We start from the raw sequence: 27245 nt of genomic DNA on the forward strand, positions 1-27245 counted from the left end.
GAACAAAGAGAAATAAACAGAAAGAACAAGATGATACAATCTAAGTCTAAAGATAAAGATTGTATCATCTTGTTCTTTCTCTTATAATACCCCCCCCCCCAAAAAAAAAAACCTTAATCAAAGCAAACAGTTTCAATAAAAATTATAAAAAATAAAAATAAATAAATGAATTAAAAAATATATTGATTTTTCTTTCTTTGATTTTCTTTTTTTAATGTTTTGATTAAATAATAAACGTACAAATACTCATTATAAAGTGATTTTTTAAATTTAATTTCATGTATGCAGCTCACCAGCAGGTGGCGCTGAGCCGGCAGCTCCTCTGTCCCCTCGAGGACACACACACACACACACACACACACACACACACACACACACACACACACACACACACAGAGCTCAGTGAAGACGTGGTCTCTGAACCGGACTGACCTGAATGTCCACCAGGAAGAACCACATGACGCAGTAGACACACGTGAAGATCCAGACTCCAGTGATGATCCTCTTGGCCCGAGACAACGTGCACACGGTCTGAGCCCTGATGGGGTGACAGATGGCGATGTACCTACACACACACACACACACACACACATACATACATGAGTACACAAAGACACAGAAACGATGACAACTCAAGGACATGTTTTCATCTTATTTAGCTGCCATACTAAAGGTCTTACCTCTCCACCGTGAAGGCCGTGATGGAGCAGGACGACACGTTGATGCCCAGGTACTGCAGGTAGGTGATGCCGAGGCAGCCGGCGTGCCCGAAGACCCAGACCCCCGTCAGGCTATCGGAGATGTTGGGGAGTCCCGCGGCCACGAGCACCGTCAGGTCGGCGACGGCCAGGCTGACCAGGTAGCAGTTGGTGGGCGTCCTCATGTGGCGGGCGGTCAGGACCACCAGGACCACCATGATGTTGCCCACGATGCCGGCGCCGCACACCAGCAGCACCAGGAACACCGACACCGTCTTGTACTCCACGGACTGGAAGGTGGCCTGGCTGAGGGAGATGTTGGTGGGGGTGTCCACGCCGGCGCTCTCGTCGTCATCCATGTCTCTGGGGTGATGCTCTCGTGGATCAGCGGATGAGGGTCTCGCGGGTCGCACACATGGTTCGGAGTTTTTGGTCAGTCCTGAGAAAACCAGAGTCCTCATCAGTGAGGTCAGATCCTATGGATCTTAAGAAACCTTCTATGCCAAGAATGGCATTTCAGCAGGAAGAACAAGTAGAGCTACAGTTCTGAGTGAAGTGAAGGAGAAGAGGTTCTGCAGTCAACATCTTAGCTCAGCTCTGATGAGACCTCCATACAAACACCAGTCTGAGAGGTTCTGTGGCACCTCAAGGGAGTCGTAGAAGTCTTCATCTTGACCAGTCCTCACCTGGACCAGAACTGGCATGGGCCAGTCCTCACCTGGACTAGTCCCCATCTAGGCCAGTCCCCATCTGGACCAGTCCTCACTTGGACCAGACCTAACCTTGATCAGTCCTCACCTGGACCAAACCTCACCTGGACTGGTACTTACCAGGACCAGAACTGACATCGACCACTCATCATCTGGACCGGTCCTCACTTGGATTAGTCCTCATCTGGACCAGTCTACATCTGGACCAAAGCTTATCTGGACCGGTCCTCATCTGGACCAGTACTTATCCGGACCAGTCTACATCTGTACCAGTCCTTTTCTGGACCAGTCCTCATCCGGATCTGTCCTCACCTGGACCAGTCCTCATCTGGACCTGTCCTTATCTGGACCGGTCTACATCTGGACCAGTCCTTATCTGGATGAGTCCTCACCTGGACCAGTCCTCATCTGGACCAGTCCTTATCTAGACCTGTCCTTACCTTGACTAGTCCTTACCTGGATCAGTCCTCACCACAACCAGACCTCAGCTGGACCAGTCCTCATCTGGACAAGTCACTATCTGTACCAGTCCTTATCTGGACCAGTCCTTATCTGGACCAGTTTACATCTGTACCAGTCCTTATCTGGACCATTCATCATCTGGACCAGTCCTCACCTCGACCACAACTGAACTCGACTGAACCGGTTTCCTCCAACACTAATGAAACAGTCAGAACGAAATATTCTGATTCACATCCACCTCAATTTAAAACGAGTCAGCCCTCAGGAGGGTGTGTGTGTGTGTTGGTGTGTGTGAGTTATTGAATGTGTGTGAGAGGGTGTGTGTGAGAGTGTGTGAGAGGATTTGTGTATGTGTTCAGCAAATCTTCCTTAATGTTCTCAGACCTAATTAGTCGTAGACAGATGTTGGACCCGAAAGCAAACTTTTGATTATAAGAATATTTCACGTTAAGTGTGTTTCCTTCTCATCCTTGTGTGTGTGTTGCGTGTGTGTGTGTCGCGTGTGTGTGTGTGGCGTGTGTTTGTAGGTCTATGTGTGTGTGTGTGTGTGAGTCCGCGTGTGTGTGTCTATGAGTGTGTCTTTCTGCCTGTGTGTGTGTGTGTGTTTGTCTATATGGGTCTTTGTGTGTATACATGTGTGTGTATACATGTGTGTATAAGGTGTGGTTGTACGTGTGTGTTTGTTCATGTCTCTCAGAATAAATCAAACCACATTAACCAGCCATAACATTATGACCAGCCAGGACCACCACAAAAACTTGCGTCACAGTTAGAACCGTAAAGAGACTATATTTGAATCTTTAAAAACTTGATTATTATTATTATTATTGATGATTGACAGGATGATTGACAGGATGATTGACAGGGTGAGTGTGGAATGTGGGATTAAAACGACGTCGAAGAAGAAAAAATGTAACTTCTGTGACTCGTCTATTTCTTTTTGTTCCAGTTTAAGAATGATAATTTGTTCTGACGTCATAAGATAATTGCGAGCACATCACTCTCTCAGACTCACTCCTTCTTTCTTCTTCTGAGACAATGAACGAGTGAATCCTGGCGGAGTGAGAGAATCACCTCCTCCTCCATTCATCCCTCCATTCATCCCTTCATTCATCCAAACTTTCTCCCGCCACAATAAAGAAGTAAAGTACCTGCTGCAGATGTTTCCTGCCGGCTGAGCTCCTGGAGAGTGCGCGTGTGAGTGTGTGGAAGCGCGGCCCCGCGGTGAAGCGCGTCCACGCCGCTCCACCTGCTCGATCGCAGCACCGACGCCCGTCAATCGCCTGACGTCACTTTAAGGAAGACGCTCCGCCGCCTTCACATTAAATGTCGCGGCTTCACTTCCGGCTGTTTGACAGGTAGATACTGTGGTGCCAGGTGCTCCAGAACCAAGTTGGTCACATGACTGTCGCAGCAGACAAAGAGTGATGATCACACACATGAATTAAATTTGACCTATTGTGCAGAAACGTGACTGAAAAGGTGTTTGACTTACATCACACCTGTAGAAACAAATGACAGGTGTTTGTTACTATGTGTTGTGTGTTTGTTACTGTGTGCTGTGTGTTTGTTACTATGTGTGGTGTGTTCGTTACTATCTGTAGTGTGTTTGTTACTAAGTGTAGTGTGTTTGTTACTGTTTGCTGTGTGTTTGTTACTGTGTGCTGTGTGTTTGTTACTATGTGTTGTGTGTTTGTTACTATCTGTAGTGTGTTTGTTACTAAGTGGAGTGTGTTTGTTACTGTGTGTTGTGTGTTTGTTACTATCTGTTGTGTGTGTTACTATGTGTTGTGTGAATGTTACTTTGTGTTGTGTGTTTGTTACTATCGGTTGTGTGTTTGTTACTATTTGTTGTGTGTGTAACTATGTGTTGTGTGTTTGTTACTATGTGATGTGTGAATGTTTCTATGTGTTGTTTGAATGTTACTATGTGTTGTGTGTTTATTACTATCTGTTGTGTGTATTACTATGTGTTGTGTGTTTGTTACTGTGTGTTGTGTTGCCACCTTGTGGTTTTAAAGCGCGGCTTGTGTCACCTGACCTGAGAGTTGAGGAACAAATCACGTTGATACATTTATATTTCACGTCTTATGAGACTAACAGTCATTTTATTTTTCATTCAAATTAATAGATAGAGCTATAGAGATAGACATTAATAGATCAGCTACGACTGGGCGGACTTCGAGATGTTTCCAGGCCAGAGTGTAAACTGTGGTTTCCTCCCAGCTTTAATAATTAAAAGAAAAACAGAAACAGGAATATGGAAGTACATCACTGCCATCACATATTGAATGGTTAAATTTAACATTTCACATGTTTGTTTTTTTTAATTTAAAAGTTTTTAAGCGTTTTATTATAGAAAATTGGAATATTTTTCTGAGAAAGAATGCATATGATGAATTATTTTATTTAATTCATAGCCTTCTTAATTCCATACAAAATTAACGTTACTCCTATGTGTCATCCTGTCTTTAAATGTAATGTCAATGTATTTCTGTTCAATGTCTAACTTTGCTGCCTCTTGGCCAAGACTCCCTTAAAAAAAGGAATGGGCCCTATAATAACTTATAACACTATAATGTTATAATAAATAAAGGTTAAAAAAAGCAACAACAATGTTGGCAGTGTTGTACAGGCATTCATACTACATTTAAAAGGCTACGAATTAAAAAAACAAAAAATAAAATTTAATTAGTTACTCTTTAATAAATGACTTATTCATTTCAATAATAATAATAAAACACTCTTAAATAAAAAATATTTTGAAACATGTAAATGTTAAATTCAACCATTCGATTGATGTTGTTTTAAAAATTACCCCCAAAACTATATTATTTAAGATATAATATTATTTAAAATAGTCTTACTTTAATCTCCACCTTCTAGTCGATTTTCATCACTTCATTTAAGATCAGAACTTTGACTTTCATTCGCACAAATTGAGAATAAAGAACTCGTCGTTAAATTTGTTCGTTTAGTCTAAGTCTGTTGAAGGCGGTAATGCATATAGTTGGATTGTACTGATCTCTACTCTTCTGATCTGAGGTCAGAATTTGCTCATGTCACAGAACGGCATTAATGTGGAACTCAGTCTAAATCGGATCTCAGATCAGCTCTCAGCCGCTCGGCGCCGCTCTTCCCTCCGGGCTAGTGTTGATGACGCCGGGTAATGGCCACTCTCGCCGCGCTGTGTAGGATTGTTCACTTCTGACCGTAAAAGCGGCGACATTAACACTTGATATTGTTAATATTGTGTGAACAGTATCTACCTGAAGGTGGGTCATCGGTACCGGGTGCGCAGTAGCATCTTTGCGGAGCTTCGGGTCAGAAAGGTAAATGAAAACGTGTGTTTGTTAGCCGTGTAGCTTCACCGTTAGCTTAGCATCAGCACATTACATTGTCAGCTCAACTACTGACACAAACACGACTTATATTCGTATAAACGAGAGTCCGCTCGACACAGTTTAATATTCACAGAAGTAGGTAAACGGTGGGTTTATATTGAAGGATTCCATGTTGTCTTTATTGATGGGTTTTTCAAAAGTTCTGGGCCTTGTTAGCCAAAACAAGCTAGTAGCTAGTTTATCCGGTATTTTCAAAATGCTACGAACTGTCGACTTGTTTCTTCTCAAAGGTCATGAGGTCGAGGTTTGACCAAACGTGGTCGTGTGTAGCGAGTTGTCATGCAATGGATGGTTGACTCTGGTAAACCGTTTGGAACCAGTTATTGTTGCAGGCGCGGTGCAAGTTTTATCCTGCAGAACATCACTTGACTGAGGATAGTTTCCAACCCGAGTCTGCATTTGAAATAAATACTTGTCATGTTTGATCATCTTAATTCACGTGAATGTTATGGGATGCTTTATGTTTTTGTCATCAACACATTTTCCGACTGTCAAGATCCACCCTTACCTCAAACCTAGATAATAAAGATACATATGTAGTAGATTATGATTAAAACTATTAAATAAAAGTAGTTTTGATTTGAAGTTGGATGTGTGTGACAAGGCAGATGTAAGTGAATTGGAAAAGGTGATGGTGCTTTGGTACCTGTCAAAAAGTAAAGGGAACACTTCCAAGTATTCGACAGGATAATAAAGTATTAAATATAGATTTGAATGATTTTAAACGTTTTTAATTGAATGTTGATGCATGTTGTTCTTCTAGGTCCTCAGATGTAATGTATGAATCTCAATCATTATAGTGGTAGTAGATTGACTTTATTAATCCCTAGTATTCTGTTATTGAATTAAAAAAACTTAAATATTGAAGAAGTTGTGATGTGGTACAATTCTCGTGATGATGTGGTCGTCAGCTTCTCTTACTAGACTCTCAAGATCTTCTCGAACGTTTCCATGCCTTTATCGGGGCTGAAGCAACATCTTGGATAAAAAAAATTGACTGTCAATTTCACACAAGCTTTTCATCTACTCTATTGTTATTGTTTTTTCACCGGGCAAATGAATTACACTCGATGACCTCCCTTTTAATTTCTATAAGACATTTTAGTGAGATTGGATTTTCTGCATTTCAAGCAAAGAAAAAGGTTTAGCACCGGGAATGTATAGAACCTCTGTAGTTTTGTGTTGCGAGTCTTGGTAATGTTTTTATGTCAAGCTTATAGCTATCTGCTAGCTATATTTTCAAGTGTTTCTTTCGTCAGTTGGCTCTTTGCCCCCTAGAGATTGACACTTGAATAACACTTTTTTCTTTCTGTCCTTTCAGAATATTCTTTGATGGATACTCCCAATAGCCCGTCTCAGTCGCCCCAGTCTCCTGAGGAGGCGGAGAAAGGTTTATCTGAGACTGAGCAGCTGGGTTCTCCTGAAGACGAGGACCAGGGCGCCTCAGACGAGGAGAACAGATGTGAAGCTGAGGATGACGAGGAGGAAGATGATGATGCGGCAGAACGATTAAAAGATAATGGTTTTGAGGATGGAGAAGCAGATGAGGTGGTGCCGGACTTTGTCTCTGAAGCAGAAGATGAAGAGATGACGGGAGACCCTGGAGAGATGGAGCAGGAGGACGAGGACATCTTGCTAATGGAGGGGGATGATGAGGTTGCAAAGTCAGAGGAGGAGGAGGAGGAGGAAGAAGAAGAGGAGGGTGCTCTTGATACCCCCAAATCTCCTTCAGAACCAGAGCTGGACCAAGGGTGCATTGCTGAAGAGGAGGGAGAAGAAAGAGTAGATGCCAGCGCTGAGGTCGATGATGAAGAGGGTGAGGAGGACGAGGAGAAGAAAGAGGAGGAACAGATTTCAACAGAGGAAAGGAGGAGGGCCGTCACTGTCAGGGAGGTAAAGATCGACCCTACGTCAGTGTCACGGGAACTCGATGAGCACGAGCTGGACTACGATGAGGAGGTTCCAGAGGAGCCCAGCATGCCTACGCTGGAGGAGGAGGAGGATGAAGACGAAACCAAGGCTGAGGAAGACGAGGAGAGTGAGGAGAGAGCCGCGAAGAAGAGGGAGAAGAAACCAATCCTCCCGCCGTCACCCTCGGAGGGAGACTCCAGGAAGAACGACGACTCCAAAGGTCACGAGAGGTCACGGAGAGATTCCTTCAGAGACAAGAAGAAGGATGAAGATGATGGAGAGATCGACGAAGGGGAGATTGACGTGAGTGGTCGTCTACTTTGATCATCATCATCATTAGATAGTTCCTGTTTTTTACCATGATATTTAATTGTACTGTGAACTAATCGAAGGATCTCTTTACTCGTTTTGTTTCCTTGAAATGCTGTGAAATTAGTTATTGAGGCTCAATGAAGTCGAAATGACGGATAAAACACTGGCAATAATAATAATAATACAGAAAAATATAAATGTGTGTCACAACTAGGGTCGTCCAGATACCAAAATTCTAGTAGTCGATACCAAGAGCAGTTCATTTTTTCAAAACTTAAATTCTATGATTAAAATAAATAAGCCTTTACTTTGATGTACACAATGTTAATAAATTAATAAATAAAACGACAATATTTCTACATTCAAAGAGTGGTGATGGTAACTTTTTTTTACATTTAGAAGCAAAAATAAACCAAACCAACAACTGTTGTACATTCAAACAGTGTTGATGAGTGCAGAGATTAAGAAGAGACCATTGTTGTCTTATGTGTGTAAATAATAAAACAAAACCTTCAACTATAGTAATAAACGTATCTGATTCTGAACTATTATACATTCTGACAGAGGTGATGAGAAGCCTTAAAGTATAAAAACGACACCAGTTTTCACATTTTATTTGTTTTATAAAGATTTATGTGACTGGCTGCAGTTTCTGGTCCGTGTCATCCAACGGATACTGGAAAGGAAAAAGGAAAAATAAAGTTTTATTTTAAATCTCACGAGCCAAGTATCCTAAAGCATCTCATAATATTACAAAAACTGTATCGCCTAATTAAGTTAACGTCATATGAAGTATTAGTAAAGAAAATGTGTAGTGATTGTTGCTGTAGTGACTTGTTTCTCTATCTCAAATAACTCAACGTTTGTTTGTTAGTTTAACATGACATAACACGTTATATTGAACTGAAATTCACTCGCCTTGAACTCCTTAAACAAATCAGTGTCGGTAAAGGTCAAAGGTCAATGGTACAAAATATAGCTCATGTTGTTGTATTTTTACGTGCTGGTATCAAAGTAGAATTTCTCGTGACAACCCTAGTCACAACAAGTGAGGCGTCTTCTTTTATAATTCGGCTTCACAACATGATTGTGTGTGTGTGTGTGTGTGTGTGTGTGTGTGTGTGTGTGTGTGCGCAGGACGACGACCTCGAGGAAGGAGAAGTAAAGGATCCTTCCGATCGAAAAATCCGACCTCGGCCGATCTGCAGGTTTTTCATCAAAGGTCAGATGCGGCACTGAACATGTTATTTTGTCCTGATCCGGTCGACACCACAACCAAACAATACAATAACTCCAGCCAATGTTAGTGTCGTCACTGAAAACTCCGGGGAAGTTTTGAAAGTGGTCTGAAGAGGGAGCTAGAGAGCCTCAGAGTCAGATCCACAAACTTCTTTCTCAGTTGATCGACAAATGTTGGGAGCGCTTGGGTTTTCATTAAATATTTTTCATTTTTGTTTATGTTTTAACAAGCTGTTTTTATTCTCTAGTAACAAAAAAAATGCTGTAGTTTTATTGTTTAATTTAATGTTTATTAAAGCAGCTCTGGGTAGTTTTTGTAATATTTTTGTACTAAAATAACTAGTGATGACACATCAACTTAAAACTAGTTGAATCGTATACTGTGACTTGAGGTGTTTTGTGTGATTTTTATTTTCACTGTAAAAGTTCTTGATGGTGTGAACATTTTACATATCTACTGGTTGTGGTGAATTACTGTACAAAAACAAAGTTATGTTATTTACAAACAAAAACAAAGTTATGTTATTTACAAACAAAAACAAAGTTATGTTATTTACAAACAAAAACAAAGTTATGTTATTTACAAACAAAAACATAGTTAAAGTTATGTAATTTACAAACAAAAACAATGTTAAAGTTATGTTATTTACAAACAAAAACGAAGTTAAAGTTATGTAATTTACAAACAAAAACAAAGTTAAAGTTATGTTATTTACAAACAAAAACAAAGTTAAAGTTATGTAATTTACAAACAAAAACAAAGTTAAAGTTATGTTATTTACAAACAAAAACAAAGTTATGTTATTTACAAACAAAAACAAAGTTAAAGTTATGTTATTTACAAACAAAAACAAAGTTAAAGTTATGTTATTTACAAACAATAACAAAGTTAAAGTGATGTTATTTACAAACAAAAACAAAGTTAAAGTTGTGTTATTTACAAACAAAAACAAAGTTAAAGTTATGTTATTTGCAAACAAAAACAAAGTTAAAGTGATGTTATTTACAAACAAAAACAATGTTAAAGTTATGTTATTTACAAACAAAAACAAAGTTAAAGTTATGTTATTTACAAACAAAAACAAAGTTAAAGTTATGTTATTTACAAACAAAAACAAAGTTAAAGTGATGTTATTTACAAACAAAAACAAAGTTAAAGTTGTGTTATTTACAAACAAAAACAAAGTTAAAGTTATGTTATTTACAAACAAAGTTATATTATTTACAAACAAAAACAAAGTTAAAGTTATGTTATTTACAAACAAAAACAAAGTTAAAGTGATGTTATTTACAAACAAAAACAAAGTTATATTATTTACAAACAAAAACAAAGTTAAAGTTATGTTATTTACAAACAAAAACAAAGTTAAAGTTATGTTATTTACAAACAAAAACAAAGTTATATTATTTACAAACAAAAACAAAGTTAAAGTTATGTTATTTACAAACAAAAACAAAGTTAAAGTGATGTTATTTACAAACAAAAACAAAGTTAAAGTGATGTTATTTACAAACAAAAACAAAGTTGAAGTGATGTTATTTACAAACAAAAACAAAGTTAAAGTGATGTTATTTACAAACAAAAACAAAGTTAAAGTTATGTTATTTACAAACAAAAACAAAGTTAAAGTTATGTTATTTACAAACAAAAACAAAGTTAAAGTTATGTTATTTACAAACAAAAACAAAGTTAAAGTTATGTTATTTACAAACAAAAACAAAGTTATATTATTTACAAACAAAAACAAAGTTAAAGTTATGTTATTTACAAACAAAAACAAAGTTAAAGTGATGTTATTTACAAACAAAAACAAAGTTAAAGTGATGTTATTTACAAACAAAAACAAAGTTAAAGTGATGTTATTTACAAACAAAAACAAAGTTAAAGTGATGTTATTTACAAACAAAAACAAAGTTAAAGTTATGTTATTTACAAACAAAAACAAAGTTAAAGTTATGTTATTTACAAACAAAAACATAGTTAAAGTTATGTTATTTACAAACGAAAACAAAGTTAAAGTTGTGTTATTTACAAAGCCGTCATATCGGAGTGTTGGTCAAGGTCAAAGGTCACTGGTACAAAATAAAGCTCATGTTGTTGTATTTTTACGTGCTGGTAAACAGACAATTCGTCCAACTGCTGCAAACCGGGACATGGCGACGTTTAGCAAGTGCTCATGGGAAATGTAGTCTCCCGTCGGGCTAAACACTACCTCTTCAGTCCACTGGTGTCGCTCGACTAAAACTCGCAGAGAGCTTCTAGGGTTAACTAGTCATGCAAACAATCTTTATCGACGCCTTGTGTACTACAGTGTTTCTCAAGCAAGTAGTAATTCCTGTGGCTGTACATACAATGTACTGTAAGAAGACAATGTTGAAGGTCGTCAAAAACTCTTGTTATTCTTTTCATCCATCAACACAAATTCACTTATTAACTTATAAAACCTTAATCAAGTCTCTCCGTCTTTATCTAAATTAAGCTGCTTTATTTGACTTTTAAGTTTATATATATTTGATATTTGAATATATTTGATCACATTTATTTTTTTGAACAACAGGTGGCGCTGTTAGACTTGATAAATGACTGTCCTCGAGTGTCCAGAAAAATATCAGTCAATCAAAGTGTGACCTCTGACCTCTAAAGTCCGCATGTTGTCTTACAGGAAACTGCACGTGGGGCATGAACTGCCGCTTCATCCACCCCGGGGTCAACGACAAGGGCAACTACTCTCTCATCAGCAAACCAGACGTCTTTTCTACTAACGGAGCGCCCCCTGGTGGCCCACACCCTCTCCTGCCCAACAACCCTTGGGTCTGCGTCTAGAAGTGTTCTTGTTGTGGGTCCGACCCCCGAGATCCTTATGAAAACCTGTTCCCTTTCTGCTCCTTTTTCAGGTCGGACCTGCAGTCGAGGAGCTTCCTCCGCCGCCGCCCCCCGTGGAGCCTCCTGTGGAGAGCGCCTGGGAGCGCGGCCTGAGACACGCCAAAGAGGTACTTATCGCCCCCTGCTGGTCGTTCTCCTTCACGCTTCCATTAAATGCTGCTTTTATGCTTTTGAAAAGTTAATGTTTGTTCACCGCATCCATGCCTCCGTCATTGAACGCACCGCATCCATTCCTCCGTCATTGAACGCACCGCATCCGTTCCTCCGTCATTGAACGCACCGCATCCGTTCCTCCGTCATTGAACGCACCGCATCCGTTCCTCCGTCATTGAACGCACCGCATCCATTCCTCCGTCATTGAACGCACCGCATCCGTTCCTCCGTCATTGAACGCACCGCATCCATTCCTCCGTCATTGAACGCACCGCATCCGTTCCTCCGTCATTGAACGCACCGCATCCGTTCCTCCGTCATTGAACGCACCGCATCCATTCCTCCGTCATTGAACGCACCGCATCCATTCCTCCGTCATTGAACGCACCGCATCCATGCCTCCGTCATTGAACGCACCGCATCCGTTCCTCCGTCATTGAACGCACCGCATCCATTCCTCCGTCATTGAACGCACCGCATCCATTCCTCCGTCATTGAACGCACCGCATCCATTCCTCCGTCTTTGAACGCACCGCATCCATGCCTTCGTCATTGAACGCACCGCATCCATTCCTCCGTCATTGAACGCACTGCATCCATTCCTCCGTCATTGAACGCACCGCATCCATTCCTCCGTCATTGAACGCACCGCATCCGTTCCTCCGTCATTGAACGCACCGCATCCGTTCCTCCGTCATTGAACGCACCGCATCCGTTCCTCCGTCATTGAACGCACCGCATCCATTCCTCCGTCATTGAACGCACCGCATCCGTTCCTCCGTCATTGAACGCACCGCATCCATTCCTCCGTCATTGAACGCACCGCATCCGTTCCTCCGTCATTGAACGCACCGCATCCGTTCCTCCGTCATTGAACGCACCGCATCCATTCCTCCGTCATTGAACGCACCGCATCCATTCCTCCGTCATTGAACGCACCGCATCCATGCCTCCGTCATTGAACGCACCGCATCCGTTCCTCCGTCATTGAACGCACCGCATCCATTCCTCCGTCATTGAACGCACCGCATCCATTCCTCCGTCATTGAACGCACCGCATCCATTCCTCCGTCTTTGAACGCACCGCATCCATGCCTTCGTCATTGAACGCACCGCATCCATTCCTCCGTCATTGAACGCACTGCATCCATTCCTCCGTCATTGAACGCACCGCATCCATTCCTCCGTCATTGAACGCACCGCAGCCGTTCCTGCGTTATTGAACGCCCCGCAGCAGTTCCTGCGTTATTGAACGCCCCGCAGCAGTTCCTCCGTCATTGAACGCCCCACAGCAGTTCCTCCGTCATTGAACGCACCGCATCCATTCCTCCGTCATTGAACGCATCGCATCCATTCCTCCGTCATTGAACGCACCGCATCCATGCCTTCGTCATTGAACGCACCGCATCCATTCCTCCGTCATTGAACGCACCGCATCCATTCCTCCGTCATTGAACACACCGCAGCCGTTCCTGCGTTATTGAACGCCCCGCAGCAGTTCCTCCGTCATTGAACGCACCGCATCCATTCCTCCGTCATTGAACGCACCGCATCCATTCCTCCGTCATTGAACGCACCGCATCCATTCCTCTGTCATTCAACGCACCGCATCCATTCCTCCGTCATTGAACGCACCGCATCCATGCCTCCGTCATTGAACGCACCGCATCCGTTCCTCCGTCATTGAACGCACCGCATCCATTCCTCCGTCATTGAACGCACCGCATCCATGCCTTCGTCATTGAACGCACCGCATCCATGCCTTCGTCATTGAACGCACCGCATCCGTTCCTCCGTCATTGAACGCACCGCATCCATTCCTCCGTCATTGAACGCACCGCATCCATTCCTCCGTCATTGAACGCACCGCATCCATTCCTCCGTCATTCAACGCACCGCATCCATTCCTCCGTCATTGAACGCACCGCATCCATTCCTCAGTCATTCAACGCACCGTATCCATTCCTCTGTCATTCAACGCACCGCATCCATTCCTCCGTCATTGAACGCACCGCATCCATTCCTCCGTCATTGAACGCACCGCATCCATTCCTCCGTCATTGAACGCACCGCATCCATTCCTCCGTCATTGAACGCACCGCAGCCGTTCCTGCGTTATTGAACGCCCCACAGCAGTTCCTCCGTCATTGAACGCACCGCATCCATTCCTCCGTCATTGAACGCACCGCAGCCATTCCTCCGTCATTGAACGCATCGCATCCATTCCTCCGTCATTGAACGCACCGCATCCATTCCTCCGTCATTGAACGCACCACAGCCGTTCCTGCGTTATTGAACGCCCCGCAGCAGTTCCTGCGTTATTGAACGCCCCACAGCAGTTCCTCCGTCATTGAACGCACCGCATCCATTCCTCCGTCATTGAACGCATCGCATCCATTCCTCCGTCATTGAACGCACCACATCCATTCCTCCGTCATTGAACGCACCGCATCCGTTCCTCCGTCATTGAACGCACCGCAGCCGTTCCTGCGTCATTGAACGCACCGCAGCCGTTCCTGCGTCATTGAACGCCCCGAAGCCGTTCCTGCGTCATTGAACGCCCCGAAGCCGTTCCTCCGTCATTGAACGCACCGCATCCGTTCCTCCGTCATTGAACGCACCGCAGCCGTTCCTGCGTCATTGAACGCACCGCAGCCGTTCCTGCGTCATTGAACGCACCGCAGCCGTTCCTGCGTTATTGAGCGCACCGCAGCCGTTCCTGCGTTATTGAGCGCACCGCAGCCGTTCCTGCGTTATTGAACGCCCCGCAGCTATTCCTCCACATGGCTGCGTCAATACGTAGCAGTGAAAGCAGATTTGTGTCAATAATGTCTTGTCTGGGAAAACATTGCTACGTGTATGCAAAAGAGGATGCTAGTTAGATACCCGCGAGCTCTCCGTCTCTTATCTTGTTGTCTTTTTGACGTCATTACGTGTTGTTAATTTACATAATAACTATTGAGTCAGGACCAGCTTACAATAGCATAACTCGGCTGGTGACGAGACTCGTGGTGACTAATGGTTCAATTGAAAGGGTATTAATGTCTTTAACGCTTCCCTTCCGTCTCCGTAGGGTGTTGGCACTATATTGGAGGCGTTATTCATTGAAGTCATTGAAAGTTTCTTCTCAGTCATTTATCGTCCTTCATCGTAAATAACCTATGTTTAAATTTATAAATAAATGTATAAATATGTAAAAGAAAATGTATAAATAAATGTGTCGATATCAAACTGTCAAAATAAATAAATTCAAATTAAATTTTTGTCAAAGAATGGAGCTATTTTACACATTTTGTCATTTAAACATTTTTTACATTTATTTATACATTTTGTCTTATTTGTTTAGGTGTTTTGTCATTTTGACATTTTGTTGTCCGTATGTAAATTAAGTGGGCGAGTCGAACATCAGTCTAAGGCAGTGGTTGGTTAAACAGGCGAAACAAACTAAAGCAAACGATGTCGATCTCAAAACTATCGCTCCTGCAGCAGCTGGTCTAAAGCATCGACGCTGCACGAAGAGTCTTTTCTGCAATCTTAGCAAACAAACTTTATAAGTTGTTCATGTGCACGCACGACTGCTTTCTTTGCCACCGCAAAGTGCTGGAATCAAGTTTAAATTGTACAATTTTCCTCTTCACTCTTCATCAGGTCCTGAAGAAGGCCACCATTCGTAAAGAGCAGGAGCCAGACTTTGAGGAGAAACGCTTCAACGTGACCATCGGCGAGGACGACCGGGAGTTCGACAAAGAGAATGAATTCTTCAGAGAACGCAGCTACCGCATCATCAGAGAGTGAGCTCTAGTCGTCACTTTTCCTTGCATCCTGCTCACTGCACATATGATCTTTACAGCCATTATTAACAATAAAGCACCCGTAGTACGGCCCTTTAGCTGCATTTAAATATGGCATTTTTCCAAAAAACTAATTTATATTCTTATTTATATTATTCATCACTGGTTCCACTCTTATAGCTTGTTGAGGTTCTTGGTTTTTGCAACTTTTCTTCCTTCACATTTGTCCTTGAACACAATTATGCATTAAATCTGTAAAACAAATTAAATAATATAACATTTGAGTATCACGTGGATGTAAACAAAGATGTTTGGACAAAGATCTCTGGAGCAGGAGTTAAAAATGATTCTCTCTGATAATGACACTTGTGTTTCCTCTCCCAGCGACATGGACCCCAGAGAACCCAACTACGGGTATGTCGAGCACCAATTGTGTCGCTGTTCAGAGATGCTTTTGCAACATGATGGAAATTAATTTTAACTTTTTTTTTGTGTGTCCGTCCTTTAGTGACCCCTATGCTGACCCTTACTATGACTATGAGATGGAAGCACTGTGGCGAGGTGGCCAGTACGAGAACTTTCGAGTACAATACACAGAAGCTCCTCTTCCTTACCACTACAGTGTGAGTGCCCCCCCCCCCTGTGGTTTACTAGGTGCACGGCTGTGACAATATGGAAAAAACTTGGTCAAATTCACACGAAAATCATGACAAAAAGAAATGCACAACTCAACTATGTACTTATGTAATTGCCTAAAGATATTTCCCCTCATTTTCTGCTGCACTGTTTAAACACTTTGTTATCTTTAATATTATGGTCATCGTCGAATAGGCCGTAATAAACTCCTCTTCTGCGTGTACAGACCTTTTACTCATAGGTTTCAAAAAGTCTGAAAAGGAAGTCATAAAAAGAGGTAAAATTCCATCACGAAAACAAACCCGCAGCTGTAAAAAGTTTCAAACGGACTGAGCCTTATTCAAATGCACCTAAATGTTGCATTTTATGATTAACATAAGTACTACTTCGTCTGCTCAGCATGTTATAGTAAAGTGTAATAAATGTAAGTATTTTGCTAACAAAGGATTTTTATATGTGCTCTGGAGTAGTAACTAAAAAAGAGGCAGGTTGAGGTTAGTTTCAAAGCACAATACTCGTACTATGTTGCTATTTATTTCATCTGTCATGTTGGCACATACAGTACTTAAGTCAAATTATTGTATTTAAAAAACTCAAGATATATTATTTTGAGTTAGTGTTGAACTAAGCTCACTTTGAAAAACCGGCATGTTTTTGTTTTTTTGTGAGGAATATTTCTGCCGTCACAAGTTTTTAAGGGAACTCTGGATATTTTGGGGAGCTTGCTTTTGTCGCCATGGCAACAGATTGAGCATTTCTGTCATACAGGGTTTAAATCAGCTCTGATTAGGTTTGTTGCTACCGATCAGCCATAAGAGTCGATCACTCATCCCGATCGCATAGACTGGCTGTACATTTTTATATTTAGTTTCTATCGAAAAATAACACAAAAACCTTAGCAGACGACACAATGCGAATCTATTCAGTCCAAAGGAGAACTGAAGACTTGAATTCCCCTTATGTCGGTTACACAATATCTATAAGAGTGAAAGTATTGACATTCTCAACAGGATAAATGGTGCAGAAACTAACATAATTTTGGCAAGCTGTAAGATATATTGCTTATTTTTCAAAACAAAATAGACAATTTTTAAGTGTTTGAGTATGGAGGGATAGATTGTATTTAATAAGAGCATCTTAGCTTTTGTCCTCGCTTAATCTCCTAGTAGCTCATAACAGGGTTCCGAGTGAGGAAGATTCATCTCTTAACAAGAAGGAGCTGTTTCGCCTGCAGTTCATACAAAACTCTGCAGCCAGAATTCTGAGCCGTTCCAGTAGAAGAACTCACATTTCTCTGATCCTTAAAACTCTTCACTGGCTGCCAGTTTCTTCAAGGATCAACTTTAAGTTCTGGGTCTTACTTTCAGATCTATTCATGGTCAGACCTTCCATCAGTGATCTGATCCAGACTTACACCCCAGCTCGGGCTCTGAGGTCTGTGGATCAGAATCTACTTATGGTTCCTGAACACGGTTCAGGACCAGAGGAGAGAAATCCTTCCATATTGTTGCTCCTAAGCTTTGGAACGATCTCTGTGTTTGATGATCTACTGACTCCTTCAAGAAACATCATCAGACACGTTTATTCGTTCAGGCTTTTCCTTGATTCACTGAGACTCCTGTGTTTGTCTCAGTGTTGTCTTGAACTTTTAAGTATATATATTTTTTGGGGTATTGTTTTGATTGTTTAAGCGCTTTGTGACCCTGGTCTGGAAAAGCGCTATATAAATATTACTTACTTGATCGATCGAAGCACCTCTAGTCTAAATATAATGTCAACAATAACTGTTGCGACGTAATTTCCGCATGAACATCTTGCACAGAATGAGAGTCACAGTTTGTATTCCCATCAGGATCGAGAAAGGGACCCCCGGGAGCCCCACAGGGACCGCGACAGGGAGAGGGACAACCGTGAGAGGGATCGTCGGCAGAGAGAGAGGGAGCGCGAGCGCGAGAAGGAGAGAGTGCGACGGAAAGACGACTGGGACAGAGATCGGGTGAAGCGCGACGACAAGGAGAGGCCGAGGCTGAGGCAACCCCGAGAGCTCCGGGAGAAGAAGGAGGACGACAAACTCAAGCCTCACTCTCCGCTCATCATGCCGCCAAAGTACGTTTAAAACAACGACGTGTGAAGCGACAGATTTAAAAGATTTGAGGAAAGATTTCTGAAAGATTTAAGGGGCCGTCCTTCAATAAATGAAGCGTGAAAAGAGTAGAAATGTTTTTTATGCGTATAGTTGTCCTGTAAACAACACATCTTCTGTTTCTTACTACTCTAAATAGTTATTAGAATTTCCCATTTGTATATATTTCTGTATATATTACTCCAAATCTGGTACATTTGTCAGTCATGTTTTTTTCATAATATCATAAACAAAAATCAAAGTAAAACATCTACATTATTCTTTAATGTGTAAATTAAATTAATCCCAGATGAGCGAGGAAAAAGCCTGGTTGAAGAAACATCTTAAAACCTTTTTATTTGTGCTTTTTCCTAAGTTTCTGAGACTCCTGTGTTGGTCTTATGTATGTATTTTAACTATGAATTGTTTTTGATTGTTAATTTGCTTTGTGACCCTTGTCTAGAAAGGCAATGACCATTTCTTTTATTTACTTTTATGAACTATTTTGAAATCTGAAAACTTTATTGTAAACTTCTGGTCCTTGCTTTGTCAGACATGTTTTATAGTGAGTGCCATCAATCCCTGTTATGTCTTTATTTATGTATTTATTTATGCGCTTGATGGAGTCTACTGACTCGTTCAAGAAACATCTTAAAACATTTTTATTTGTTCAGGCTTTTCCTTGATTTTTCTGGAAAATCAGTTTTATCTTGACCTTTAAAGTATATATATATTTTTTTTTATTAGTATTGTTTTGATTGTTTAAGCGCTTTGTGACCCTGGTCTGGAAAAGCGCTATATAAATACAAATTACTTACTTATTTAAAAAATACTTATTAAACATTTACCTTTTAGACAAATTTCAGTCCATTCACCTCTGAGCAGTTTAAAAAAAATGGCTGAATCGATCCAGAATAGATGATTAGAATCAAGGTTCTTCCATTAATGTATTTAATTTTTTAACATGTCCCAATCATAATGAGTTTTTTTATTTTCTACCACCCTGAGATCCGCAACAGGGCCGGTACAGTTTTAATGTCATTGTGATCAGGAATGATATTTTCCAAATGTGCTGTGAACATCTTCGACTGTCGATGTCTTTGGAATGGAAATACCTGCTTCCATGTTTTGACATTTGATTTCCTGTGTGTGTGATTGAAAGTATCTGTCGCTCGGGTCTCAGTCAACAGATTCATGGCATGAGTTTTAGTGTCCTGGCTGGACCGGGGTCGTCTCCCTAGTCAGGGGACGATTTGCAGTTTTAATCACAAAGGATTTCATGTACCAGCTGCTGTGGTCTGTAAACATTTAACCAATACTGGAGTGGAACTTTCCCATTTGTTGGCTTAACTTTTGGTGGTAATCTTCCGGACGCCTCCAGGGGCTATCACTGTCTCACTCTGTTATTATGTCACCTGTACTTTTTATGGATTTTATTTGGAACTTCCGCCGGTGTCCTGATCACGCCCATGTTCTATTTTTAAACATTAAGTACCTTTTTATTATCGCAGCTCTATTTTTAGTTTGCTTATATTGTATTTACTGTGTCATTTGTTTCTCTGGGGAGCTTGCTTTGTCTAGTTGGCTGTGGTTGCCCACTAGTCACTGATTAACAGATAATATTCCCTTACGACCTCGTCCACACTTTTGTTCTCAGCTCCAATATCCATTCTCTGACCCCTTTTTTATCAAGTTTCAAGGCCACTTTCATAGTCTGGTGTTTGGAAACACTGTTGTCCAGAACCGTCATAAGCCCGTAACTTTCCCGGACGGTGTCTGAACTTGTCGATAGTTCAGGATGGAAGAAAACCACCACATGACTCACATGTCGAGGGGCTGAAGAGGGATGAAAATTAGCTGTCCGGTAGATTTCCATACTCTAAACTCATTTGAAGACATGAAATCACTTTAAGTTCATTACTTCATAAAGGCGCGCCTGCAGCAACACGTTGTCTTGTGATGGCGACTTCACTTCTTCACTACACTTCATTAGTTTGATCCCACCATCATCCGAACACCAAAGCAGCTGTTTTAATTGACCGGTTTCTGATCCACTTATGTATTCTAGGGTTCTGACATCAACGATTTGCCTTGAAATAATTTCACACAATGTTGTCTTTTCTGGCCTTCATAGATTTGTTTACGTGAAGCCGTGCTTTAAACATAGTTGCCAAACCTGCTGATTCTGTGACGGTAAACGTTGGCGTCTGTCTCTCCTCAGCAGGCCACTGGAGCCGCTCATGAAGAAAGATGTCCTCCCGGTGATGAGGCAGCCCGACGAATGGAAGGATCCCTGGCGTCGGTCGAAGTCTCCGCGGAGGAGACCCGGACCCGGCTCGCCTCCCAGAGGCCGCAGGAGACATCGACCTTCCGGTTCCTCCGTGTCCATGTCCAACTCTTCACGGTAGGAGCCGCTCACAAATCCACCATCATTTTCTAAACCATCCTGGGATTAAATTGCAGAGTGAGCAATAATTGAGGTTCTGTTACCAACTGTTGCGCTACAATATGGTAGCAGAGGAAGTGACATGACGACAACAGTCAGTCAGGTGTACAGTGGCCCTTCATATCGTCGTTCAACACCACATACTTTTTTTTTTGGTGGTGAAATGTTTGAACAGAATGTAACCCGAACCGCGGAACTTGATGGGAGGCAGTAATCTCACTCGCCTTACTTATGGTGTCAACAAAAAGGCAAACTCCCATAATGCCTTTCAACACGCCGCCCTATTAAGTGAAGTTGTTTGCTCCTATACTGTTACTAGAACAGTATACCGGTATGTTGCTACTTGCTGATATGTTGGCTGGGCGGCAAAGCATTACAGGAGCCGTTTAGGTCGCTGTTGTTTAGAAGCTTGTAGAGAGGCTTGGCATCTCATATGCAATGTTGAAGGACAACTGTAAACATGTGACTGGATGATAGATCCTCTGTAGGATCTGATCACCACATCTGTCAATCCAAGTCACTTCTTAAGCCTTTCATACTTCCTCGTTGGATCAAGATACATCCGACGTTTTTGACTCTCCACTGACATTAGACCCCACAGATTAAACTTGTTTTTGAGAGACAGCAGGACAGTCGTACCAAGTTATTCCTTGATCATATTAATTTCACTGTCGATGCCCACGTGTTGCAGGTCTTCGTCGCGTTCTTCATCCTACACCGGCTCCGGGTCGTCCCGGTCCAGCAGCCGCTCGTCCTCCTTCAGCTCGTACTCCAGTCACTCGTCACAGCACAGCTCGTTCAGTGGCAGCCGCTCCAGGTGAGGAAATACCTGCAGGGATCTTGGCGCTTTTCATTTTAGTTCCACTCCCAACTGGGGAGTAAATGGTTTAATGTTTAATGTTTCCGGGTTCACTTCAGGTCAAGATCCTTCTCGACGTCTCCGTCACCGGGTCCAGCAGCACAGAGGAACAACAAGAACAAACCAGATCCCGCTCCTGCACCAGCGAGAGGGTAAATGAATCCGATCTCACCAGCTGGAGGTAGAACCGGTCCACTAGAGATGACACTGACTTACAGACTTTTAAACAGAGTATTTAACTTTCTGAGCTCTTCCAAGGTCAGCCAGTGGCATCAGGGGGCTTCGGTTTTCCAGCCTTAGCCCCGGCTCCATCTCAAGGAAGAAACCCACGGGTTCTTTATTCCCTTGACTGTTAATTTGCGAGTGTTTATTTATGATAAGACTCAAAGGATAATAAAAGCACTTGATGACCAATCAATGTGTTGTAAAATCATAATGTCACTTCTGTTTGATTTCACTCGTCCTTCCTCTCCTCTCCAAGGATGCCACCAAAGCCGGGGGCCATGATCCCCCCACGCAGAGAAAAACCTCCGATGAAGAAGCCTCCCACTTCACCACCATCAGGGGTCCCACAGGGTCGACCACCCAAGCCCACGCCAGAGGCGGCGAAGCCTCCACCTAATCCTCGGGAGAGAGAAGCTGCAGGAGGCCCCGTCAGGCTCCCGCCTCCACCACGAGAACCTGGGAAGCCTGTCGTCCAGAGGGAAGGACGGAAGAAGGAACCAACGCAGCATCCGCCCCAGAGGTAAGTCAAGCTGACCTGGACGAGTGAAGCTGCAGACATGCACCTTCATCTCCACCCTCATCATTCACTTCCTCATCTTCGTCTCCACCTTCATCATTCTCTTTCTCATCTTCATCTCCACCCTCATCATTCACTTCCTCATCTTCGTCTCCACCTTCATCATTCTCTTTCTCATCTTCATCTCCACCCTCATCATTCACTTCCTCATCTTCGTCTCCACCTTCATCATTCTCTTTCTCATCTTCATCTCCACCCTCATCATTCTCTTCCTTCTCTTCATCTCCACCCTCATCATTCTCTTCCTCCTCTTCATCTCCACCCTCATCATTCTCTTCCTAATCCTCATCTACATCTTCACCCTCATCATTCTCTTCCTCATCTTCATCTTCACCATCATCATTCTTTTGCTCATCTTCATCTCCACCCTCATCATTCTCTTCCTCATCTTCATCTTCACCCTCATCATTCTCTTCTTCAGCTTCATCTCCTCTCTTCATCTCCACCCTCATCATTGTCTTCTTCATCTTCATCACCCCTTCTGGTGTGCACCACGACTCTCTGAAAAACATTTTCAATGATATATCTTTCTTTGGCCTTTTAATTTATATAACATATATATATATATATATATATATATATATAACATCAAATCACAAAGTCTGCCCTCTGGTTGGCCGACAAGATACACCTGATTGTTTGCTAAACAGACGACGGCGTGACCAGGTCAAACGTGTGTGTGGCGCTCCAGCCTGCTTGGCGTGGCAGCAGAGAAAGCGTGGGCAGTTTCACTTGGCAGCATGAGTGACTCGACTTCAGTCTGTGAAGATTAAACGTTTGTCAAGTTCCACATTCCTGTCATGTTTGACATCGCTGAGCTCTACCCCACCGGGTGAGAGTGTCGGCCTCTCGGCGTGACCAGTGAGCTGTAGAGAGTGAACATCCAGGAGCTGCACTTTATCCAGTGTCCACTGGAGGCTGCAGAGAGAGTGGGAGTCACATGCACACCCAGTCAAAAAAACGACTTCAGTAGATTAATGTTCACTTGATTCATTAAATCGTTATATTTGTAATGTTGCCAACAATCCATCAGGCCACTTGAAATTACTTGGTGAGCTAGATTTAGTTCGACACATTCCTCGATCGGGTTCTGCAGATTGATTGTCAGAAGTTGTTGATCCTTGTTGAGCTTCCCCGACTAACTCACTCTAGTCAGAGGGAAGTAAACATGATGCCGAAACTGACGATCCGGATATTTTGCACATACACGCCTACACACACACCTACACACACACACCTACACACACACCTAGACACACACACCTCTACATCATCACACCCACAGAGTCTTTCCTGCCCTTTCACTCTTCCTCTATGTTGGCAACTTCCCCTGGAACTTCTGTCAATCATGTAGCAGGGCAGTGTCCCCTGGAGCGCGCGCACACACACACACACACACACACACACACGCACACGCACACGCACACGCACACGCACACGCACACAACTTGTGAGTCGCTTCACCCACACACCTGAAACTGTTTGTGTTTAATCTTTGAACACATAATGATGATGATGATGATAATGATGAAGATGATAATGACAGTTTGTCTTCACCTTGTCGTGGAAGGTTATCAATAAAGTTTTGAATGTGAGACGTCGGGTCGACTCTCTTCATCTCGCGTCTGTTCGCTGCTGCAGGAGGACCATGAGTGGGAGTGTGAGCGGCAGCAGCTTCTCTGGATCCAGCTCCAGGTCCCGGTCCTCGTCCAACTCCATGTCACCCTCACCGTCTGGTTCCAGGAAGTCCAGGTGAAAAATGTTGAACACCAGACACCAACACCAGTGTGTGTGTGTCTAGACCACTTATTGTGATGATAGACCACCAGGTGTCTGGGTAGACCACTTTATGTGATTATAGACTACCATGTGTGTAGGTAGACCACTTTATGTGATTATAGACCACCGGGTGTGTGGGTAGACTACTTTATGTGATGATAGACCACTAGGTGTGTGTGTAGACTACTTCATGTGATGATAGAATTGTGTGTAGACCACCAAACATGTGTGTGTAGACTTCCATAAGTATTGTTAGACCACCAGGTGTGTGTGTGTAGACCATTTTATGTGATGATAGAACACCAGGTGTGTGGGTAGACCACTTTATGTGATGATACTTGTTTGTAGACGACCAAACGTGTGTGTGTAGACTTCCATATGTATTGTTAGACCACCAGACTTGTGTGTAGACCACCAAACGTGTGTGTGTAGACTTCCATATGTATTGTTAGACCACCAGACTTGTGCGTAGACCACCAAACGTGTGTGTGTAGACTTCCATATGTATTGTTAGGCCACCAGACTTGTGTGTAGACCACCAAACGTGTGTGTGTAGACTTCCATATGTATTGTTAGACCACCAGACTTGTGTGTAGACCACCAAACGTGTGTGTGTAGACTTCCATATGTATTGTTAGGCCACCAGATGTGTGTGTAGACCACCAAACGTGTGTGTGTAGACTTCATATGTATTGTTAGACCACCAGACGTGTGTGTGTAGACTTCCATATGTATTGTTAGACCACCAGACTTGTGTGTAGACCACCAAACGTGTGTGTAGACTTCCATATGTATTGTTAGACCACCAAACGTGTGTGTAGACTTCCATATGTACTGTTAGACCACCAGACTTGTGTGTAGACCACCAAACGTGTGTGTGTAGACTTCCATATGTATTGTTAGACCACCAGACTTGTGTGTAGATCTCCTGCAATCATGTGAATGTTTACTCTTTTATTGAAACAATTGTATCTTCTTGTCATCTATGTGTGGTCTGTTGGTCTCTCAGGAAGTCCAGGTACTGGTCCTTCTCTCGGTCTCACTGATATGTGTAGAGACCAGTTCTCACCACAGACTGTCCTGCAGGTCTCTGAGCGTCAGCAGCGTGTCCTCGGCCTCGTCCAGCGGCAGCTCGGTGCGCAGCGCCGACTCCGACGACATGTACGCCGACCTGGCCAGTCCCGTGTCCTCGGCCAGCTCCCGGTCCCCGACCCAGAGTCAACCCCGTCGAGACAAGGCGGGACCTCCTCGGGACAGGGCGCCCCCCGGCAGAGAGAAGATGAGAGGTGTGTGTGAGACGGTCGTCTTCATCGGTCATCAGTGGACTCACAACATGTCTGACCATGTGACGTATGCAGAGCGGCCGCCCAGGAAGGAGGACGCCCTCAGGGAGGACCGCAGGAAGATGGATCCCACCGGACCTGCCTCCAGGGGAGGAAACCTCCGACAGGGTCCTGGTAGCAGGGGGGGTCACGGTCCCCCCCCTCACCCGCCGGCCGCCAACATGCCTCCACCAGGAGCACACGGAGGTTCAGGTTCACACAAGGACATCAAGCTGACTCTTCTGAACAAGGTGAGTCCCCGAGGGTCTCCGGGTGGTTCTGGTGCTGGACCTGGTTCAGACTTTTCTGTGACTAACTCCACGTCTCCATCTGCAGCAGGCGGACCGGAGCAGTCGTAAGAGGTACCTGCCCTCAGACAAAGACCGACCCGGCTCTCCACTCAGCAAGAGGATGGCCATGTCGCCAGACAGAGGTGACACACACGTATACACACACACACACACACACACACACACACACACACACACACACACACACACACACACACACACATGTGTCTGTGTATGTGTGTATAGACGTATATACACACTTGCGTACCCTTCACACACACGCAAGCAGTGACACACAAGTTTCTCTTACGTCTGAGCAGTTGTTTGTTCTTCCCTGGATCTGTAAAGTTGTAAAAGTCTTGTTCAATTTCCTGTCTTGGTCCCGGTGCCCTTGAGCACTAACCACCAAATCTGCTTCCAGGTCGGGACAAGAGGATGCTGGGTCGACCCCCGATGGAGCGACCCCGAGGTCAGGGTCAACGACCACCGCCCCCGCAGGGCGACAGGTACGTCTGGTCGGGCTCCGAAGCCGCTTCAGTAGGGAAGCTACCCTCACATGACCCGAGGTCAACATCTGTTTCTTCTGTCATAGGAAGCGACCCGTCTCGCCGCCACCCAAGTCCTCGGCTAAAGTTCCGGCAGCCGCCGCCGCCAAACCTTCTGGCCCGGGGCCAGCTGCGGCGGCGGCGGCGGCGGCCGTCGTGGCCGGAACCAACAAACCCAGCAACACCTTGTCTCGCCGCGAGGAGCTGCTGAAGCAGCTGAAGGCCGTGGAGGACGCCATCGCCCGCAAGAGAGCCAAGATCCCCGCCAAATAAGTTACACCCGCTCGCCACTGAACAATGCAGCACTGGTGGACGCCAGCAGGGGGCGCCAGTCTAGGTCCTCGAGTGCCCCGAGCGACGCATCTTGACACATTTCTCTACTTTCTGTTCCGACTGATGGTCCAATGTACTGGTTCTGAAACGACCCCAACCCGCGTGCTTGCCGGTCCAGAAAGGGGTCCCGCGGCGCTGCAGCGCCTCCGTACAAATGTTCCGTGGTTTTACTTTCTGTTGGCTCTTCATCGAGTGTGTCAGGATCGTAAGCCGGGGACCAGAACCAGAGCCGGCCCCGGATCATGTCTCATGCTTTTGTGAAAGAAGACTCTAAATAAACTATTTTGATAAAGAGACGTGCGTCCTGTTCCACGTTTGTGTCCGTGGGGATGAGGATCAGCACCTCCGAATTTATATAGCAGGGGTGGAACCGGTCCAGAAAAGGGGCCGAGATGGTTTTTGGATCCAACCAGTCGAACCAATCACGTGTCTGAAGACCATGATCAGTTGATGGTTAGTCAGGTGCTGCTTAAGGAGACACGTGATTGGTTCGACTCTCTGGACCAGTTTGACACCTGTGGTCTGAAGGGGTTTGTCTCACGAGTGA

The 27245-nt window shown here is 43.6% G+C and overlaps 2 protein-coding genes across 3 annotated transcripts in view; one reads left to right on the forward strand and one right to left on the reverse strand.

The window, feature by feature from the left end:
- trhr2 (thyrotropin releasing hormone receptor 2) overlaps window positions 1–1057 on the reverse strand; it is a 9517-nt gene extending 8460 nt beyond the window's left edge. Inside the window, exons 1-2 of the mRNA XM_087798273.1 lie at window positions 681–1057; window positions 433–565 (exon numbers count right to left, since the gene is read on the reverse strand). Coding sequence (XP_087654399.1) covers window positions 433–565; window positions 681–1057 — 510 coding nt within the window. The remainder of the gene's footprint in view (window positions 1–432; window positions 566–680) is intronic.
- A 3947-nt stretch (window positions 1058–5004) lies between these two features.
- Window positions 5005–26992, forward strand: zc3h18 (zinc finger CCCH-type containing 18). Of its 2 annotated transcripts, none has more exons than XM_087797141.1 (19): window positions 5005–5202; window positions 6596–7488; window positions 8635–8719; window positions 11400–11548; window positions 11632–11727; window positions 15422–15564; window positions 15949–15978; window positions 16073–16187; window positions 18053–18306; window positions 20547–20726; window positions 21460–21585; window positions 21687–21779; window positions 22109–22372; window positions 24071–24181; window positions 25295–25494; window positions 25567–25781; window positions 25867–25963; window positions 26242–26326; window positions 26413–26992. In XM_087797141.1, the coding sequence occupies exons 2-19, from the start codon at window positions 6607–6609 to the stop codon at window positions 26636–26638; spliced, it is 3351 nt and encodes a 1116-aa protein (XP_087653267.1). In that variant the 5' UTR covers window positions 5005–5202; window positions 6596–6606; the 3' UTR covers window positions 26639–26992. The 2 variants fall into 2 exon arrangements, with proteins under 2 accessions (XP_087653267.1, XP_087653266.1); XM_087797140.1 differs by having other exon boundaries at window positions 5006–5202; window positions 20544–20726.
- The last annotated feature ends 253 nt before the right edge of the window (window positions 26993–27245 follow it).

This window comes from Callionymus lyra, chromosome 8, assembly GCF_982586985.1.
Source record: "Callionymus lyra chromosome 8, fCalLyr1.hap1.1, whole genome shotgun sequence".
NCBI classification, from domain to species: domain Eukaryota; kingdom Metazoa; phylum Chordata; class Actinopteri; order Syngnathiformes; family Callionymidae; genus Callionymus; species Callionymus lyra.